At 49.1% G+C, this 20,577-nt stretch overlaps 1 protein-coding gene across 21 annotated transcripts in view; it reads right to left on the bottom strand.

Annotated features, from left to right (window-relative positions):
• Positions 1 to 2,476: 2,476 nt before the first annotated feature.
• PTPN5 (protein tyrosine phosphatase non-receptor type 5) overlaps positions 2,477 to 20,577 on the bottom strand; it is a 72,249-nt gene continuing 54,148 nt past the window's right edge. For 11 of the 21 annotated variants that reach the window (XM_035265995.3, XM_035265993.3, XM_035265991.3 and 8 more), the window contains 7 exons: positions 18,871 to 18,955; positions 8,040 to 8,119; positions 7,731 to 7,868; positions 7,103 to 7,213; positions 4,210 to 4,370; positions 4,004 to 4,117; positions 2,477 to 3,562 (listed from right to left, as the gene is read on the bottom strand). In XM_035265995.3, the coding sequence (XP_035121886.1) occupies positions 3,469 to 3,562; positions 4,004 to 4,117; positions 4,210 to 4,370; positions 7,103 to 7,213; positions 7,731 to 7,868; positions 8,040 to 8,119; positions 18,871 to 18,955 (783 nt within the window). In that variant the 3' untranslated portion in view covers positions 2,477 to 3,468. Of the gene's footprint in view, positions 3,563 to 4,003; positions 4,118 to 4,209; positions 4,371 to 7,102; positions 7,214 to 7,730; positions 7,869 to 8,039; positions 8,120 to 18,870; positions 18,956 to 20,434; positions 20,510 to 20,577 lie in introns of all 21 variants that reach the window. The other 10 variants (XM_054242153.2, XM_035265992.3, XM_035265988.3 and 7 more) reach the window with 1 other exon arrangement.

Here is a 20,577-nt window from a genome sequence, read left to right on the forward strand (position 1 = left end):
CATGTTTTATTTAACCAGCGTTGTGATTTTTTTGTGTGATCTTGGCTCACTGCAACCTCCTTCTCCTGAATTCAAGTGATTCTCCTGCCTCAGCCTCCCCAGCAGCTGGGAATACAGGAGCGCGCCACCACGCCCAGCTAATTTTTGCATTTTCAGTAGAGACAGGGTTTCACTATGTTGGTCAGGCTGGTCTTGAACTCCTGACCTCAAATGATCTGCCTGCCTTGGCCTCCCAAAGTGCTGGGATTACAGGCATGAGCCACCACATCTGGCCAGCATTGCACTTTTTAAAGCCCTATTTTATTTATTTATTTATTTTTTGAGACAGAGTTTTGCTCTTGTTGCCCAGTCTAGAGTGCAATGGTGCAATCTTGGCTCATGGAAACCTCTGCCTCCCAGGTTCAAGCAGTCTCCTGAGTAGCTGGAATTACAGGCATGTGCCACCATGCCTGGCTAACTTTTCATTTTTAGTAGAGATGGGTTTCTCTATGTTGATCAGGCTGGTCTCAAACTCCTGACCTCAGGTGATCCACCTGCCTTAGCCTCCCAAAGTGCTGGGGTTTGGGAGGCTAAGGCAGGTGGATCACCTGAGGTCAGGAGTGAACAGATGTGAACCACCACACCCAGCCTAAAGCCCTATTTTGTATATGAGGAAACTGATGTCTGAAAGAAAAGACCTGCCCAAGGTCACTCAGACTAGACTCTTAGCTCTTGACCCCAGGCAGTGGCCTTCCGGAGGGCTCCAAAGCCTTCTTTGAACCAGGTAGTTTGGGGTTAAACTCTATTCCCTCCCTCCACCCCCTAATATATCTCTGCCTGGGCTGCTTCTACCTTTGGGTTCCTGCCCCTGTTCCTGCTCTCTACCCTATATTCCCTTCTGGGCTCAGAAGGTGGTCAGCTTTGTCCCTTCCTGAGGGTGGAGGGGAGCCTTACCTTCAGCACTGACCAGTCCCTCTCAACTCTCCAACGCTGTGTCCACGGCTTTGGAGGCTCAGCTAGCGCCTGGACTGTAGGTGGCCTGTCTCCTTCTTCCTTTGCCCCAACAGTGAGGCTACCAGTGTCATCAGTTCCTTAAATGTCTGGCCCCCTGGGGGTGATTCCTTACTCAGGCTCTGCAGCTGTTTCAGCTTGATGGCACACTGTTGTAGGGGGAGGGTGGTGGAGAAGGGAGGCGGGCAGCAAAGCTGGATCCAGGCTGGGGGAAACACTGAAGACCAGGCGGGAAGGAGGCTGAGGGTGGTAGTCCAGCGGCCCCTTTTCTGTTGCCTTGTGGTGCAGGTTTTGGCTCTCACTGCTGCTGGGTAGGACCTCTCTGAGCTGGGTGCTCAGGGTGGTGTGTGTGCACAGGCTCACACTCAGGTATGTGTGCATGCATAATCCAGCAGGGCTCAGGGAGCAAAGCAACAGGTCCGTATTTTCTGGGGACTGGGACAGGGTGGACTGGGGAGGGCCTCTGGGATCTGCTGCTTTGCTATGCAAATCCAGGGGGTGCCATTCATGTTGCACTCTTATGTGTGGTTCGTACACAGCCTGAATATCTTTTCAAGGCCACCCTGGGGAAGGACAGGGAAATGTTAGCTTTCCTTCCTCTTCCCACTTCAACAGCCCAATCTCCCTAATCTGGGTAGAAGAGTAGGAGGGCCTATCCTCTGGGGGTTGTGGGGAGGTCTCTGCTTGAGGGTGACTGGAGAGTATGGTCGCCTCTTCTCAAGGATCTCCATCTGGGCTGCTTTAGCCACCCTGTTATTTTCTCATCATCTGTAGCACATCCTGCATGCCTGGACCCTGGATCCCATCCAAGGTTCTGGCATCTTGTGAGGACTTTTTGTTGGTCAGCACCCTTGCCTTGGACCCCTCCTTCTTCCCTGGGGTGATCCCCACCTGCCAGCAGTAGCATCGTGGCTACTTTTGCTCCATCCCAGTGGGGGCAGGGGACAAGAATAGAACAGGAGTACCCAGGATGGCTCAGGATCTGAGACCACAGGCAGATTCCCTGGGCCCCTTGGGAGGAGCTACTCTGAGCCCAGGCCTTACAAGGGAAATGACTGGGCTGAAGCTGCTGTTGGGACCTGTGGCACTAACATGGGATAAGTGTTTGGCCAACAGGGAGGAGGCTGGGTGGGACCTGAATGTCTCCTTGACCTAGCCTTGGGCTCTCTGGCACATCTGTTGGAACTGGTGACCTGCCAGCCACCATGCCTTCCCTGGAAGCCTTCCATACCTGTCCTTGAGGCTCCCCATGGCCCAGAGCATCTATCAGGGATGGGGCTGTGGCTGTGTGAGAATCCTGCAGAATGGATGCAGTTTGGCTTTACACATGTGGACTTGCTTCATACTCTAAGTCTCCACAAGGGGCTCCAGTGAGCAGAAGGGCCAAGCTCATGGTGTGCCCATGCTGGGGAGGGGCACAAAGACCCAGGTATAGGGAGGCAGGCAGTGGAGGGGAGAGGCAAATCACACAGACCCAGGAGGTTAGTTTTGCTCAAAATGCTCCGTTTATTGCTCTATTCAATGACCACGAGCGAATTATAAAAAGACACCAAATGTCTCTGTCTGCCGTGGGATAAATATTTAAAGTCAGCAATAAAAACACGTGGCTCCAAGATAACACATGTTGCCAAAGAGTCATGCATGCCCTCCTGATGGGCTCTCAACACACGCATGGACATGGGAACACACGCAGTGAGACTTCTAGGAAGGCTTTCCCACAGTGACGCAGAAACATGTCTCACACAGATCTGGGGCTGAGTCCCCATCCAAACCTTGAGCTCCCCTCCCCTCACGCACAGGGCTCAGATCCTCTGGGTTCCCCACATCCCATCTGTCTGCTTCCTCACCAGTGCCTCACAGGCTGGGCACTGACTCCTGAGGGCATCTGACACCCAGAAGCCACCCTGGCTGTGGTGGCCGCTCCAACCTAGAGACCTCTCCCTCAGCTGAAAGCTCTCTGGTAACCCTCCTGTGCTCCCCATGCATAATTCCCGGTCATCTGCCTTTTGGGAGAAGTGCAGGTGGGGCTGAGGCAGGCACCTCCGCCCAGGTTGCTTAGGGGCTGGAGCTCATAACCCCTTCCTGGCCGAGGAGACACAGTGTCCGGTACAGACAGCAGAGACGGATGGACAGACAGAACACACTACAGCAGGACACATGGCATGGAAACGTTCTGGATCAGGTATTGATGGAACCATCGTTAAAAACTGGGGCCCCGGGTCTGCATGGTGTGGGTCAGGCCCTGGGACCCCAGGCCTGGCCTGGCATGTCCCTCCCTGACCCTATCCCCTACTCCCCAATATGTACAGTAGGAAGAGTGATGCTGGAGGGTAGGAGCCAGGCCAGGCTGACAGAGGACAGAGGGAGCCGACTGAAGGGGGGGAAGCGGGGAGCAGGCCCAGGACCTGAGGCGGGGCCCTGGGTGAGGGCCGAGACTAGGCTGGGCAGTGTCCGGAGAACCTTGCAGGAGAAGCGCAGTCATTCTGCGGACTGGTGGGACAGCTGCTTTTCATAGAGGCTCATGACGTGGTGCACAAACTGGTACTGCTCACATGTCTGGATCATGCCGCCCCTGCCCAGCAGAGATGCACAGTGGTGGCAGGGAGGGTCGTGGAGGGATGGGCTGCGGGAGGGTGTCTCAAAAGCCACGGAGTAGCAATCACTTGCCAGGCCTGCTAGGGGCCTTGGCCCTGTCCATTTTGGAGAGACCAACCCTTGCCAACCATTACCCTCTGCCCCTTCCTATCAGGGACACAGAGGACACGTCCCACCACTTTCAGCCTCTGTCCTTCTGCCCACCAGCTCTGCTTCTCTTCTCTCTTCATCTGCATCCCCCTCCCCACTATCTGGATCCCACCCTCTACCCAGCTGCACTTGCTACTCCTTGTCTGCCCATCAGTCCGTGCCAGTGTTTCCCATCTGCCCCCATCCCCCATGCACATGTGGGTCTCTCCCTTCGTCTGCTTGGGGCTGTAGCTCCCTTGTGTGTCCCCACCCCTGCCCGTGGACTGACCTGTCCTGACGGAGCTGGCATGTGGTCTTCAGGATGTCCACCACACCCTCCTGCCGCAGCTGCTGGCAGCAGATGCTGGTGGCAATGAAGCAGCCAGTCCTTCCAATCCCTGCACTGAGGGCCAAGGGGACCGGTGGGGTGAGGGGCAGGGCAGTCCAGTGGGTTGGTGGGCTGCCTCGCTCCAGTGGCTGGCTGGGAGGACCCACCTGCAGTGGACGATGATGGGGGCACAGTGGGGCCCCTCCTGTTGGGCTGCCTCCTCCACCTCCCGCACCAGGTGCAGGAGTGGGGGTGCCCGGTCTGGGGTCTTCTGGTCTGGCCAGGATGTGAACCAGTAATGCTTCAGGCCTCGCTCCTCAGTCCCACTCTGTTAAGGAGACAGAGGCCCACCCCTGGTATGTGTGAACACTTTCAGCCCACAAACCAGCCCAGAGATAGAGATAGGATGGGAGGTGGAAGAACACAAGAAGCACACAGAGTGGGACCCCTAACCCTTCCATCTAGGCCGTATGGCCCAGTGGCACCAGAGACCCAAAGCCCGCTCAGTTGTGGGGGTTGGTCAGCAGCGTTGACATGGATTTTGCCTTTGCTTCTGCTCCAACAACTCCAGGATCATCCAAGAGGGGCCAAGAGCCCGTTCTCCAATTTATTACTGTCTCCAGGGTTCCTTATCTTAATAAATGGCCCCGAGTCATCCCTTTGTCACATAGCCCAGCCCCGGTACTCTTCTCTTGCTGTGCTTCGCCTGCCCGACTTGCCTCTGTCCTTAGTGCTGCAGTTAGTGCTGCAAGTTTTACCACCTCTTCACACTCCCGGCTTTACTGCCGCCTTGACCTTTATCATTGCTCGAGTGTGTGAGATTTCTCCCTCATCCCCAACTATCCCAGATCCACAGAGTCAAAATAGTCTGTGTACAACACACATCTGGACGTGCTGCTCTCCTGCTCAAAACCCATGGCTTTGGACTGAATGTGTGTCTCCCTAAGTTCACATGTTGAAACCAAATCCCCAGCTTGGTGGTATTGGAAGGGAGGGCCTTTGTGAGGTGATTAAGCCATGAGAGCAGAGGCCTAATGAATGGGATCGGTGCCCTTATAAAAGGGGCCCCAGTGAACTTTCACTCCTGCCATGTGAGGACATGACCCTGGACGTGGGCCCTCACCAGGGTCATGGTGCCTTGGTCTTGGACTTCCCAGCTTCCAGAACTGTGAAAAATAAACCTGTTGTTTGTAAGCTACCTGGTCTACGGTATTTTGTTATTGCAGCCTGAGCAGACCACAGCATCCTTCAGTATCTCTCATGGCTCTCAGAATAAGACCCATTCTCCCTAGTCCTTTGCCTGGCAAGTAAGAGACCTGCTACAGGGCCTGCCCTTCCAGATACATCTCCTTCCCCTGCATACTTGTACTCAATGCTCCCGCACTCCAAAAGGTTTGTAGGTAAACTCTCAGCAGCACACGCAAACACACATGCACACACACATGCACACAAGTGTTCCATCTTCCATGCCCTTCTATTTTTCTCTTTGCTGGGAATGCTCTCCTCACTTGTTGCTTACTTATCCTTCAAGGCCCCATTCAGCACCACCACTTACGGGAAGCCCTCCCTGGCACATTAGCTGGCAGAGGGTCCTTCTATATATATATGATCATACATACATATGATATACATATCCTATATCCTATATACCTATCTCTAGCTCAGTACTTACCATATTATACATGCTTCTCAAGGAAAAAGTCCTGGCTTTGGACAGCTGGGTGTTCACAGTACCCAACCCAGAACCAAGCTCAGGCCAGGTGCTTGTAACGGTATATGGACAAAAGTAAATTCCCTCAAACTCCAGGATGCCCTGGTTCTTCCCTCACCATCCCCATGGCATCCCTCTGCCTCCTCTCAGCCTGTCTTTCTGGGGAGTTTCTTTATTATTATTTTTATTTTTTTACTATGACTTTCCAAGCTGAGAAAGCATATTATTATTTTTTTATACACCACCGGCCCCCAATTCCTGCAGCCCAGCCCCCATGAGAGGCGGGTGCTCACAGGCCAGTGGTGAGTGGAGCTTTCTGGGGAATTTCTACCCGGGAAGCCAGTTTCTCAGGTCCTGGGTTACCTGGCTGTGACAGCCACCACTGCCTCTGCTCTTTGCTTCCCCACCCTTCATGCCCTCCAACAAGTCCTGGATCTTAGAGCTGCTTGGGGGTGCGGGGCACTGCTCTCTGGGGGCTGAGATGCTCTCGACACCCTCCCTAGCCCCTATCCAGTGGGAGAGGGGGCAGCTCAGAGGGCCAAGTCTCAGGTCTTGTGCTCAGTAGCCCCTGTGGCTGTCAGCATCAATGAATTTCCTTGGTTGCTCCTGGATACAGCATCAGCTTCCTGGTGCCTGGCTTGCCTCTTCCAGCCTTTGGGGTTATTACAGCCTTCCCTAAACATGGGTCTTACCATTTCTCACAAACAGAATCCACTAATCCCAATTCCAAAGGAATAGTCTCCTCTGTTATGCTTATCCTGGAAGAAGCACAACTTCAGGGTGGGAGGATACGTTCCCCCACTCTTCTGGGCTGTTCTGTATTGCTCATATTTTGTGTATCTTCCTTTTTCTTGCTGTTTTCTGTAACCACAGCCTCCCTGTACAACCTCAAGGCAGCAAAGAGTGCCTGCCCTCTTGTGGACAGATTGGGCACAGGCCAGAAGCCCAGCATCCCAGGTGAAGAGATATTTCTAGGCAGGATCTCAAAAAGTCATGATAAGCCCTCAATTATAAGGACAGTGCTGGAGGCTGCTGAAATCCCCTCATCCAGACAGTCCTGGCCTTGGGAATGTCTGAAGCATAGCTAGAAGGCATTATGAATGACAGGGTAGAGAGAGAGCCCAACAGCATGAAATGCAACTAAGGACCAGGAGATGCAAGGGGTTTGGTTTTACCTCTGGCCCCCAAGTCCATTCACCTCTTACTCATCTGTAATTACTAGAAAATCTGGGAGTGACACTAGCTTTTATGTCAGCTACAGAGGACTTTGGGGACCTGTTCTCTGTGGAGTCCCCAGTTAATCCCCTATACTCATCCTCAGCCTCGCCCAACCCTGCCCCAGGCCTCACCTTGAGGGAGATGAGCCGTAGCCGGTAATCCTCAGTGTGAATGACTTTCTGCACAGTGATCTCAACACCGTCGTACACCACCTGCTCCTCCGGCCAATACTCGGTGCATTTCTGCAGGGGCCCAGATCAGGCTGCCATGCAATCCTGTTCCCTTCCCACACTCTCCCCAACACCCTCCAGGGCCAGCGGAGAGATATACAAGAGCAACAGGGTTGCTGCTACAGGGTGCTGGGTTCAGATCTCAGCTGCAGTCTCTATAAGCTACTTTCCTTTCCCGAGCCTTAGTTTCTTCCTCTGGAAAACAGAAGTGCTACCCATATGAAGGATGGAGATTCGGTTAAATGGGCCCTTATGGGCACAGGAGTAGCCAACACCTGTCCCGGCAGGCTGGGAGGCAGCAGAGTGCTGTGTTTAAGGTCATGGGCACCGGAGGTGGAGAGGCCACCTCCAGGCATGCCTCTATCTGTGAGGCCCTGAGCAAATGACTTAACCTCACCGAGCCTCGCATCTCCTCATTGGCGTGAACACCGTTGACCTCATGAGATTGTCATAAGATTAATTTCAGAACAAGACACTTAATGTAGGGCGCAATGTAGCAGACACTTGGAATGGGGCCAGGGGTTCCTACCTCGTTCATCTCCTCGATGTTGGTGATCATGACAATGATGGGCGTGTGCTCCTGCCATACCATGTGCCAGAAGTCGGCGACCGTGCTGACGATGGGTCCCTGAGTGGCGATGTACACCTTCTCCTCCCCACCGTAGCCCTGCGGCCAGCCAAGTCCAGGCTGTCAGGGTCAGAGACAGTGCTCCTGGGACCCCGTCCCCACATTTGGGCTCTTCCCAGGAACTGGCAGGAGCCAGACAAGGCTGGAGGATGGATTCCATCAACTCAGGCCCTCCCTTCAGCAAGAGGCCATCAGGATGGGAATACGTACCCGGATGTAGTTGGCATTAATGTAGGAACTCAGAGGGTCGTCAGGGTCTGGTGATGTCAGACACACTCTGCTGTGAGGGTCTGGGGTAGTGGGAGACAGGTAAGGCTGGAAGCTGGGCCCTCTGGTGCAGGGCCCACCTTCTCTAGCCTATTCCAGGATACCCACATTTCTTTTGGGACCTGAGCAGTTCTTCCTTCCCTTGCCCAATGGCAAAACACTGACCCATTCATGGTTCATTTTGCAGGTGAGGACTTAGGATGAGGAGGAGGGTGGAAAGAGACAGGGGTCCTGGGTCTCTACCTCTGTAGGATCAGTACCTTCCTTAGCCTGTGCGCCTTAAGCTGCCCTGTACTCACTGCATCTTCTGAAGAGGAGAAAGCTAAGCCAAGAATGGAATTACCTAGGGAAATTCCTCTAAAGATCTTGGACAGCAAGAGACAGCCAGCTTGAGTACACACTGTCATTGGCTTGCTGTGCAGACTTGTAAAACACATGGCCTTTCTAAGCCTCAGTTTTCCTATCTTTCAAATGGAGGCAAAGATGCCTACATCCTTTGGATGTTGGGAAGATAAATGAGAAAACAGATGTGAAAGTTCTGTATAAACTGTAACGTGCCTTGTAAATATAAAGGGCTGTTAAGATTCGGGGTGAGAAAGTTGAGGGAGGCTATTAAGATGGAAACGATAGTCCTATCTGAAATTAGACTGTAGGGGCTTAGCCTCATGTGCACATGTGCAAAAAGGTTTTTTTTTTTTTTTCAATTTATTTACATGTCAAATCCTATAGTACAAGGGTCTGTCTCTGTCACTCAGGCTGGAGTGCAGTGGTAGGATCATGGCTCACTGCTGCCTCAAACTCCTGGGCTCAAGTGATCCTCCTGAGTAAGTAGGACTATAGCCATGCGCCATTGCACCTGGCTAAATTAAACAATTTTTTTTTAATGGAGATGAGGTCTTGCTATGTTGACTAGGCTGGTCTTCAATTCCTGGCTCAAGTGATCCTCCTGACTTGGCCTCTCAATGTGCTGGGATTACAGGCATGAACCACTGTGCCCAGCCCCAACCCTGCTCTTCTTCCTGGAGTATATTTTGTTTTGTTCCAGCTACAGCCTCCCCACATTGACTATTCTCTCAGCCTCCAGAGGCTGAGACTGAGGTTGTGTGGGGTAAGCAGGGAAGTTGGCTGGGGGCCCAGAGTCCTGGGTTCTGGTTTAGTTTTGTTATCAGCCCACTTGTCCAGGACTCAGTTTCCCTGTAATCTGAAGGACTGGACTAAAGGCATTTCTAGTGTGCACATTAGGAGGCTCTCAAAGGCAGTATAGGGGAGTCATGAAGAGAGCTGGAGAGGCTGGGTTCAAATCCTGATTCTGCCTTGCTAGCAGTGTCAACAGGGACAAGTTACTTCATCTCCCTGGGCCTTATCTGTAACCTGCGGATGGTCATTCCACAAGGACCATGTTTATCTTGTAAATGTTAAAGGAATTAACCTTAACAACTAGAGTCCTTATACCAGTAACTTGGCCAGCACACAGCATCAGGTATTACTGCCATTATTACAAGTTCCACAAGTTAAAGGATAAAAAGGATTGAAACCAGGTAGGAGAAATAGGGGAGGAAAAGGGCACAAGCTTCACCTCTTTAGCCCAACCCCACTGCCTGAGGTTTTGGCAGGTGACTTGGAGGCAGTTCTTGTGAAGTGGGATTAGAGGGTGGCAGGGATGGAGAGGAATGAGGGTAAGCAGGAGGGGGGCTTCTGGGGGACCTGCAGCAGAGAGGGGCAGGAAGCTCTGTACAGGCCATCTGTAGGCAATGCTGTTCTGTCAGGTTCAAGTGAACAAGGCAGGGTGGGAGTGGTGAGAGGTGAGGCTGGTGAGGAACCAGGTGACAAAGGGTCATATAAACCAGGCCTAGAAAGCTGGACTTAGGCTGGGCGGGGTGGCTCATGCCTGTAATCCCAGCACTTTGAGAGGCTGAGGTGGGCAGATCACTTGAGGTCAGGAGTTTGAGACCAGCCTGGCCAAACATGGTGAAACTCTGTTTCTACTAAAAGTACAAAAATTAGCTGGAAATCGCTTGAACCCAGGAGGCAAAGGTTTCAGTGAACCGAGATCATGCTCCTGTACTCCAGCCTGGGCCACGGAGTGAGACTCTGTCTCAAAAAAAAAAAAGACTTTTTCTGCCGGCCCAGTTAATGGTCCCCTATACCATCCCCATCTTTATTTAAAAAAAACTCCAGTTGGAAAACGGAAGGAGTAAGATGGCGCTGTAGGACCAACTCAGGATTGCAGCTCCCAGTTAATCTGCAGAGGGTGAGTGGATGCCACATTTCCATACGGATCTTTATTGTCCACAGACTAGATTCCCAGGTGTAAGAGCCCCACGGGCTGCCAGCGTGGCAGTTTGGGCCGGTGCGGCTATTTGGGCCAAGGCCGCAGTGCAGCAACACTCCGTACAAAATACACTGGTTTGGTTGCCCTGTTAAACCGGCAATTGGAGATTTCTGAAGGCAGATTAGCACATTCATCTGATTAAATGGGACTTAAACAGAAAGCCAGTCCAGGAGATTCCTGGGCAGCAATGTGGTTTGAGCCGGCGCAGTGGGTCGCTGCATGGGAAATCACACAGATTCCGGTGCCCTTGCAGCAGGCGACTGGAATACCTGGGAGAGAGTCAACAGTTCAACTTAAAAAAAAAAAAAAAAAAAGGGGCTCTGAGGCAGGGAGCCAGGTGATCAGGCTCGGTGGGTCCCACCCCCACAATAACAAACAAAACAGCAATTGGAAACGCTCGGGGTTGAGAGTTTCACAGCAAGCACAGCTGAACCCAGGACAGTGCAGCTCGGTGGGGAAGGGGCGTCTGCCACTACTGAGGCACACGATTCCTACGGAGGTACGCTGCCATTGCTGACACAGCCTGCTGTTGCCGAGGCAACCCGCCATAACAGAGAGAGTCCGCCACTACAGAGGCGGGCCACCATCGCCCCTTCAGTTCTAACCATACCCATATAAACAGGGCTACAGGGAATTACACATGGCAGCAGGGCAGAGTCCACAGCAACAGGGTGGAGCCCATGGCAACAGGGCAGAGCCCACGTCAGCTCATGATAGCCACTACAGGCAGGCAGTGACTAAACTGCCTCCTCGCTGGGCAGGAAAGTGCAACGGATACTCATAAATAAAGCCCTAACTCCCTGGGACAGAGCACCTGAGGAAAAAAAAAAAGGGGCTTTATGAGTTCTGCTGCAGCAGACTTAAACGAATCTGCCTAGCAGCCCTGAATGAACAACAAAGCTCACAGCCCAGCACTAGAGCTTCTATAAAGTACAGACTGTCTCCTCAAGCAGCTCCCTGACCCCCATATATCCAGTCACCTCACAAAGGACTGATCAGACTGACATTTGGCAGGCATCATTAAAAGACAGCAGAAGAATAAACTGGTAGCGACCCTCATGGTTCCGCAGCTGCTATACGAGTTTCCCAGGCAAGCAGGGCCTGGAGTGGACCTCAGCAGTCCTATAGCAGTGGGGCCAGACTGTTAGAAGGAAAACTAAGAAACAGAAGTACTTCATTATCAACAATCTGGACGTCCACTCAGAGACCCAATCGGAAAATCAGCAACCACTCAGAAGACAGGTGGATAAATCCACATAGATGGGAAGAAACCAGCGCAAAAAGGAGGAAAACACCCGAAACCAGAACACGTCGCCTCCTACAAAGGACCAAAACTCCTCACCAGCAAGGGAACAAAGTTGGACAGAGAATGAGTGTGATGAAATGACGGAATCAGATTTCAGAAGGTGGGTAATGAGAAACTTCCATGAGCTAAAAGAACACTTTCTAAATCAATGCAAAGAAACTAAGAACCTTGAAAAAAGATTTGAAAAAAGATTTGAGGAAATGACAACAAGAATGGACAACTTAGAGAGGAATATGAGTAAATAGAAGGAGCTGAAAAACACAACACGAGAACTTCGTGAAGCATGCACAAATTTCAACAGCCGAATTGACCAAGCAGAAGAAAGGATATCAGAAGTCGAAGATCAACTCAATGAAATAAAACGAGAAGCCAAGATTTGAGAAAAAAAGCACAAAAAGGAATGAACAAAGTCTCCAAGAAATGTGGGACTATGTGAAGAGACCTAATCTAAAATTTCCCCAACCTAGCAAGGCAGGCCAATATTCAAGTCCAGGAAATACAGAGAACACCACAAAGATATTCTACAAGAAGAGCAACCCCAAGGCACATAATTATCAGATTCACCAGGGTTGAAATGAAGGAGAAAATGTTAAGGGCAGCCAGAGAGAAAGGTCGGGTCACCCACAAAGGGAAGCCCATCAGACTCACAATAGATCTCTTGGCAGAAACCCTACAAGCCAGAAGAGAGTGGGGGCCAATATTCAACAACCTTAAAGAAAAGAAATTTCAACCCAGAATTTCATATCCAGCAAAACTGAGCTTCAGAAGTGAAGGAAAAATAAAATCCTTTGCAAACAAGCAAGTACTCAGATATTTTGTCACCACCAGGCCTGCTTTACAAGAGCTCCTGAAAGAGGCACTACACATAGAAAGGAACAACCAGTACCAGCCATTCCAAAAACATACCAAATGCTAAAGAGCATCAACAAAAATGAAGAATCTGCATCAACTAATGGGCAAAACAGCCAGCTAGCATCAAAATGGCAGTATCAAATTCACACATAACAATATTAACCCTAAATGGAAATGGGCTAAATGCACTGATCAAAAGACACAGACTGGCAAATTGGATAAAAAGCCAAAACCCATGGGTGTGCTGTAGCCAGGAAACCCATATCACATGCAAGGATACACAAAGGCTCAAAATAAAGAGATGGAGGAAGATTTACCAAGCAAATGGAGAGCAAAAAAAAAAAAAAAAAAAAAAGCAGGAGTTGCAATTCTCATCTCTGATAAAATAGACTTTAAAGCAACAAAGATCAAAAGAGACAAAGAAGGACATTACATAATGGTAAAAGGATCGATACAACAAGAAGAGCTAACGATCCTAAATATATATGGACCCAATACAGGAGCACCCAGATATATATAAGGCAAGTTCTTAATGACTTACAAAGAGACTTAGACTCCCACACAATAATAGTGGGAGACTTTAACACTCCACTGTCAATATTATACAGATCAACCAGACAGAAAATTAACAAGGATATCCAGGGCTTGAACTCAGACCTGGAACAAGCAAACGTGATAAGACATTTACAGAACTCTCCACCCCAAATCCACAGAATATACATTCTTCTCAGCACCACATCACACCTACTCTAAAATTGACCACATAATTGGAAGTAAAGCACTCCTCAGCAAATGCAAAACAACTGAAATAATAACAAACAGTCTCTCAGACCATAGTGCAATCAAGTTAGAACTCAGAATTCAGAAACTAACTCAGAACTGCACAGCTTCATGGAAACTGAACAACTGGCTCTTGAATGTTGATTGGATAAATAATGACATGAAGGCAGAAATAAAGAAGTTCTTTGAAACCAACAAGAACAAAGACACAACACACCAGAATCACTGGGACACATTTAAAGCAGTCTCTAAAGGAAAATATATAGCAATAAGTGCCCACATGAGAAGAGTGGAGAGACCCAAAATTGACACCCTATCGTCAAAATTGAAAGAGGTAGAGGAGCAAGATCAAAAAAAACTCAAAAGCTAGCAGAAGGGAAGAGATAACTAAGATCAGAGCAGAACTGAAGGAGATAGAGACACAAAAAACCCTTCAAAAAATCAATAAATCCAAGAGCTGGATTTTTGAAAAGATCAACAAAATAGACCACTAGCCAGACTGATAAAAAAGAAAAGAGAGAATAACCAAATAGATGCAATAAAAAAACAATAAAGGGGAAATCACCACAGATTCCACAGAAATTCAAACCATCATCAGAGAATGTTACAAACAACTCTATGCACATAAACTAGTAAACCTGGAAGAAATGGATAAATTCCTGGACACTTGTGTCCTCCCAAGCCTAAACCGGGAGGAAGCTGAAACTATGAATAGACCAATAACAAGGTCTGAAGTTGAGGCAGCAATTAGGAGCCTACCACACAAAAAAAGCCCAGGTCCAGATGGGTTCACAGCCGAATTCTATCAGACACACAAAGAGGAGCTGGTACCATTTCTTCTGAAACTATTCCAAATAATCAAAAAAGAAGGAATCCTTCCCAAGTCATTTTATGAGACCAACATCATCCTGATACCAAAACCTCGCAGAGATTCAACAAGAAAAGAAAACTTCAGGCCAATATCCATGATGAACATAGATGCAAAAATCTTCAATAAAATACTAGCAAGCCGATTGCAACAGCACATCAAAAAACTTATCCATCATGATCAAGTAGGATTCATTCTGGGGATGCAAGGCTGGTTCAACATATGCAAGTCTATAAACGTAATTCACCACATAAACAGAACCAAAAACAAAAACCACATGGTTATCTCAATTGACGCAGAGAAGGCCTTTGACAAAATTCAACAGACCTTTATGCTAAAAACCCTCAATAAACTCGGTATTGATGGAACGTATCTCAAAATAATAAAAGCTACTTAAGATAAACCAACAGCCAATATCATACTGAATGGGCAAAAACTGGAAGCATTCCCTTTGAAATCTGGCACTAGACAAGGATGCCCTCTCTCACCTCTCCTATTCAATATAGTACTGGAAGTTCTAGCCAGAGCAATCAGGCAAGAAAAAGAAATAAAGGGTATTCAAATAGGAAAGGAGGAAGGCAAATTGTCTCTATATGCAGATGACATGATAGTATATCTAGAAGACCCCATCGTCTCAGCCCAAAAACTCCTGAAACTGATAAGCAACTTCAGCAAAGTCTCAGGATATAAAATCAATGTGCAAAAATCACAAGCATTCCTATACACCAACAACAGACTTAAAGAAAGCCAAATCAAGAACGAACTGCCATTCACAATTGCTACAAAAAGAATAAAATACCTAGGAATACAACTTACAAGGAACGTAAGGGACCTCTTCAAGGAGAACTACAAACCACTGCTCAATGAAATAAGAGAGGACACAAACAGATGGAGAAACATTCCATGTTCGTGGTTAGGAAGAATCAATATCGTGAAAATGGCCATACTGCCCAAAGTAATTTACAGACTCAACGCTATCCCCATCAAGCTACCATTGACTTTCTTCACAGAACTGGAAAAAACCACCTTGAAATTCATATGGAACCAAAAGAGAGCCTGCATAGCCAGGTCAATTCTATGCAAAAAGAACACAGCTGGAGGCATCACACTACCGGACTTCAAACTATACTACAAGGCTACAGTAATCAAAACAGCATGGTACAGAGGCAACACAACATATCTACAACCATACAATCTTTGATAAACCTGACAAAAACAAGCCATGGGGAAAGGACTCCCTGTTTAATAAATGGGGTTGGGAAAACTGGCTAGCCATGTGCAGAAAGCAGAAACTGGACCCCTTCCTGACACCTTACACTAAAATTAACTCCAGATGGATTAAAGACTTAAACATAAGGCCTGGCACCATAAAAATCCTAGAAGAAAATCTAGGCAAAACCATTCAGGACATAGGAGTAGGCGAGGACTTCATGACCAAAACACCAAAAGCATTGCAACAAAAGCCAAAATAGACAAATGGGACCTAATCAAACTCCACAGCTTCTGCACAGCAAAAGAAACAGTCATTAGAGTGAATCGGCAACCAACAGAATGGGAAAAAATTTTTGCAGTTTACCCATCTGACAAAGGGCTGATATTCAGAATTTACAAAGAACTCAAACAGATTTACAAGAAAAAAACAAACAAGCCCATTCAAAAATGGGCAAAGGATATGAACAGACACTTTACAAAAGAAGACATACATGAGGCCAACAAACATATGAAAAAATGTTCATCATCACTGGTCATTAGAGAGATGCAAATCAAAACCACATTGAGATACCATCTCATGCCAGTTAGAATGGGAATCATTAAAAAAATTGGAGACAACAGATGCTGTAGAGGATGTGGAGAAAAAGGAACACTTTTACACTGCTGGTGGGAGTGTAAATTAGTTCAGTCATTGTGGAAGACAGTGTGGCGATTCCTCAAGGCCTTAGAAATAGAAATTCCATTTGACCCAGCAATCCCATTACTGGGTATATATCCAAAGGACTATAAATCGTTCTACTATAAGGACACATGCACACGAATGTTCATTGCAGCACTGTTTACAATAGCAAAGACCTGGAACCAACCCAAATGCCCATCGATGATAGACTGGACTGGGAAAATGTGGCACATATACACCATGGAATATTATGCAGCAATAAAAAATGATGAGTCTGTGTCCTTTGTAGGGACATGGATGAATCTGGAGAACATCATTCTCAGCAAACTGACACAAGAACAGAAAATGAAATACTGCATATTCTCACTCATAGGTGGGTGATGAACAATGAGAACACATGGACACAGGGAAGGGAGCACTACACACTGGGGTCTATTGGGGGGAATAGGGGAGGGACAGTGGAGGGGGAGCTGGGGAGGGATAGCCTGGGCAGAAATGCCAAATGTGGGTGAAGGGGAGGAAGGCAGCAAAACACACTGCCATGTGTGTACCTATGCAACTACCTTGCATGTTCTGCACATGTACCCCAAAACCTAAAATGCAATTAAAAAAAAAAAAAAAAAGGAAAAGAGAAAAAAGCTGGATTTAAACCTGAGGATTACAAGGGTAACAATGATGGCATTTAAGGCAGAGGACAACACAATTAGATTTCTGTTTTGCATCATTGTGGTGGCAATGGAAGATGGAGAGGAGACTGTGGGAGCCAGCAGACCCATCAGAGTTTTTCCATGATGATCCATGTAGGAAGTGTCAAGGATCACAGGGCTGTCCAGCCTGGCACGGCTCTAGGGGGCATTATGTCCATGTAGTCTGTGTAAATGGTATCCCCTGGAGTTGGGCAACATGAAAGCCCTAACCCCCAAAACATCATTTGGCAGCAAGGCTGGATAAGAGGATGTTGATTTGAGAGATATTATTCATTCATTTAAATAGGTGCAGAGCCGGGCATGGTGGCTCAAGCCTATAATCCCAGCACTTTGGGAGGACGAGGCAGGCGAGGACAGCTTAAAGCTAGAAGTTCGAGACCAGCCTGGTCAACAGAGCCAGACCTCCATCTCTACAAAAATTAAAACAATCCAAATAGGTGCAGAATGTCTACCAAGTGCCAGGCAGCACTGTTTTGATGCTTGGGACACAGTGGAGAAGGGGACAGAAATTGCTCCCAGCATCTTGTTCTTAATGCTGCCTGTTGGGTTACTGGTCACTCTGACAAGTGTGCATGGACCTGTCTCCCCCTTAGGCTGGAAGCTCCTTGTGCACAGAGTCTATGTCCTGTTTACATCTAAATCTTTAGTCCCTGGGACAGGAGCAGAGGAAATGTATGTCCAGTGAATGAGAGAACAAACCGCAGGGTGCCCTGGATCTGACAGGCAGCCTCTGCTAAGCCTCACCTGCCCTGTGCCCCGCAACCCAGCCGAGAGGACAGGGTCAATTCTTGCTGGACACAGACAATATTCTCTATTGGGCTCAGGAGACTGGAGGCTCAGGGCATGGCTGGAGGCCGTTCGAGCCTCTCAGAATGCAGTGGGGACTGCATGGAATCCTGGCCTGCTCCCACCTTCCCTGAGTGGCCATTCTGGGCTGCCAGCAAAGCCCAAGGTTCTAGGGTACTCGAGTTCCTCCCTCAAGGTAGGGCTGGAATGGGGGACGGCAAGATGAGGGAAGAGGTGAGCAGCCCTGAATAATGCATCCTGGCCTTAAATGGCGCTTTGTTTAACTGGAACTACCTAGAGACTGCGTAACCATAGCAACTACGAGCCGATATTTTAAAAGTTAAAAATAAGTCATGACATCTTACATGTTGTTGGAGATGTTGAGGGCAAAACTGCTTTTTAAAATCCTTGCTACTCCACAAACTGAATGGAATAAGTTTATGGGGATTCACTTTCAACAAGTCAACGTCCAAGCTAGCCCTGGGGCCTGGGGTCAGAACTTGGCGAGGGTGGCAGGTTCATTGAAGCTTCTTCATAAAAGTTATCTGAAAATGATACCCCAGGGCTGAAAGAGGAAGATCAGGCCACTTGGTCTAACTGCTCCCAAAGGAGGAAAACCCCTTTTAGGCCTTCGAGGGGACTGCTCATGTAGCCTCACTTGAATACACTGAGTTAACAGGGAGCTCACTCCCTGACAGAGACACCTCATTCGCCGATGGGAGTGGATCTCCCTGTTAGAGGGGTTACAATCTGACCACACTCCACACAGTGTAGACAGAGAGCCTGACCCTGGGATCGCAGAGGCCCAGGTCTGAAATTCAGCTCTGTACTTCCTAGCTGTGGGACTGTGGATGAGCCACTTAACCTCGCTAAGCCTTAATTTCCTTTCCTTAAAATCTGCCCACTCTGAAAAGATAAAGGATGTGGAAAGTGACCTTTCGGATACCATACCATGGCTAGGAGCTGCTGTCATCACCACGCTTTCTCTCTGGGTTTCTACAGGGCCCAGCACAACATGTGGCCAGGCAGGGCGAAGGACCAGAGTGCTGTGTGAGGAAATGACCTTGCCTCTGCCCTCACGGCGGTGGTATTGCCCTTCAGCCAGCACCCCAGCCCACCGCCTCTTCTCCTCCAGTAATGAGTATCCCCTCAGCCCTGGAGACCCAGCTATGGGCTTACAGTCCTCCTTAGGGTGAGGGGTCCCCAAGTGAAGCTGAGCCTGCCCCCATCCCCCAGGGCAGTGAGTACTCACTGGGAAGTATGGTTTTGTACCGGTTCTTCCGCACCAGCCCAGGGATGTTGTACTCTTTTGGATCAACAAAGTTCATGGGGATTTCCTGTGGAAGGAAGACACGGGGTGTGAGCAGCTATAGGTCTACACACGTTTGAATCCAGGGGCTGCTGTACTCCCAACTCCTAATCCAGGGGCTGGCTTGAGTGCATGCATTCATTCAACAAACATTTGCCATTAAGAGAGTTAGTGCTCACAAAGTCTTCAGAACAGGGCCTGGCTCATGCCGAGTGCATAAGAAATATTGTAATGACTATTGTTTATGGACGGGCAGCCTGGCAGACAGTAGACAGTCAATAAATAGCTGATGAACGAAGAATAAAACAAAAAGCGACCTGACCAATGGCTGCCTTCTTCCACACTCCCTGGGAAGCATTCCTCCCCTGGGCATCCCTATCTCGGGACCTCAGTTCATGCTGCTCACTCTGTGATAATACCCACCCCATCCTCATCTCATATACCACCTCCTCTGAGAAGCCCTCCCTGATTCTCCAGCAGGAGAAAAGCCTCCTTCTGAGATCCCAGGAGTAACTGCACCCCCCAACCACTGTCTGTGTCCAGAGCTCTAAGTCTGAACTTCTTTCCTGGCACGTGAGGGCTTCTCAAATCTGGCCTCTCTTTACTTCTAGTTATGCCTGTTTCTCCCCTGTTGCTCATCTGCTATTCTCAGTCCTGTCTCGGTCTGAGCTTATGGCACTCTGCCTCCTGGGGGTATTGGTCTCTCCTATCCCCATCTCTCCCAGTTGTTCCCACCCTTTAAAGTTCACCTTTGAGTCTGTCTCCTCCTGCCACCCTCCGGATGACTCCCGATACCCCTTGCCTCTGCATTTCCTTCCAGTCTGTCCACCAGCTTAGCCCCCTGACTGCACCCAGCTTCACGCTGTTCATTGTTTTTGGACACATTAAGTATGGGCTTTGTAAAATGAGGATCATAACACTTTCCAGCGTTTTGAGAATCAAAAGAAAAATACAACACATAGAAAACTGCCCCCAGAATGGGTGCTCAGGCCATGCTCCTTCCTCGACAATAACCCAGTGAACAGGAAATGAGGTAGAGGATGTAATTTTTTCTCGAAGGGGAGATGATGGCAGTGGGGGCTCAGAGCGGGAGCTGAGGCTGGGGTGGTCGAGGAAGGCTTTCTAGAGGCATCTGGAGTGGGTGATGATGTGAGTAAAGGCATGGCAGGAGAAAGACACAGGCGGGGCTGGCCCAGTTTGAAGTGGACAGTCCCTGTAGGGGTGGGGCATGGGGCATAGGCTGGGGCCACACCAGGTGAGGTGCGCTAATGGCGTATGCAGGTGGTGCCAAGTTCTGGAGAACTTGGAGCAGCAGAGCAGACGGTGATAAGGTCTTCTCACAGTGGGGAGCTACCTGGTCCAGACAGGCCCAGGGCAGAGGCCAAAGGAAGGGAGCTGAGAGGGAGGAGGCACCTGCTTCCTTTCACCTCTGGCTTCTATCAGGAGGAACTTGCCCCAAATACGCTCAGCCTCTCGCCCATTCCTGCTCACAGAAGTGGGGAGTTACCTGTTTGGTGAATTTGGTTGAGGAACGGAGCTTTTGGACCTCAGCCCCTTCCTTTCTCCTTCTCTCAGGGCCCTCCTGCCAGGAAAGAATTATAGGGGTGCCCTCAGGGAGATGTGCCGGCACCCCTGCGGTGGGTGGAAAGT

This window comes from Callithrix jacchus, chromosome 10 (genome assembly GCF_049354715.1).
Source record: "Callithrix jacchus isolate 240 chromosome 10, calJac240_pri, whole genome shotgun sequence".
NCBI lineage: Eukaryota > Metazoa > Chordata > Mammalia > Primates > Cebidae > Callithrix > Callithrix jacchus.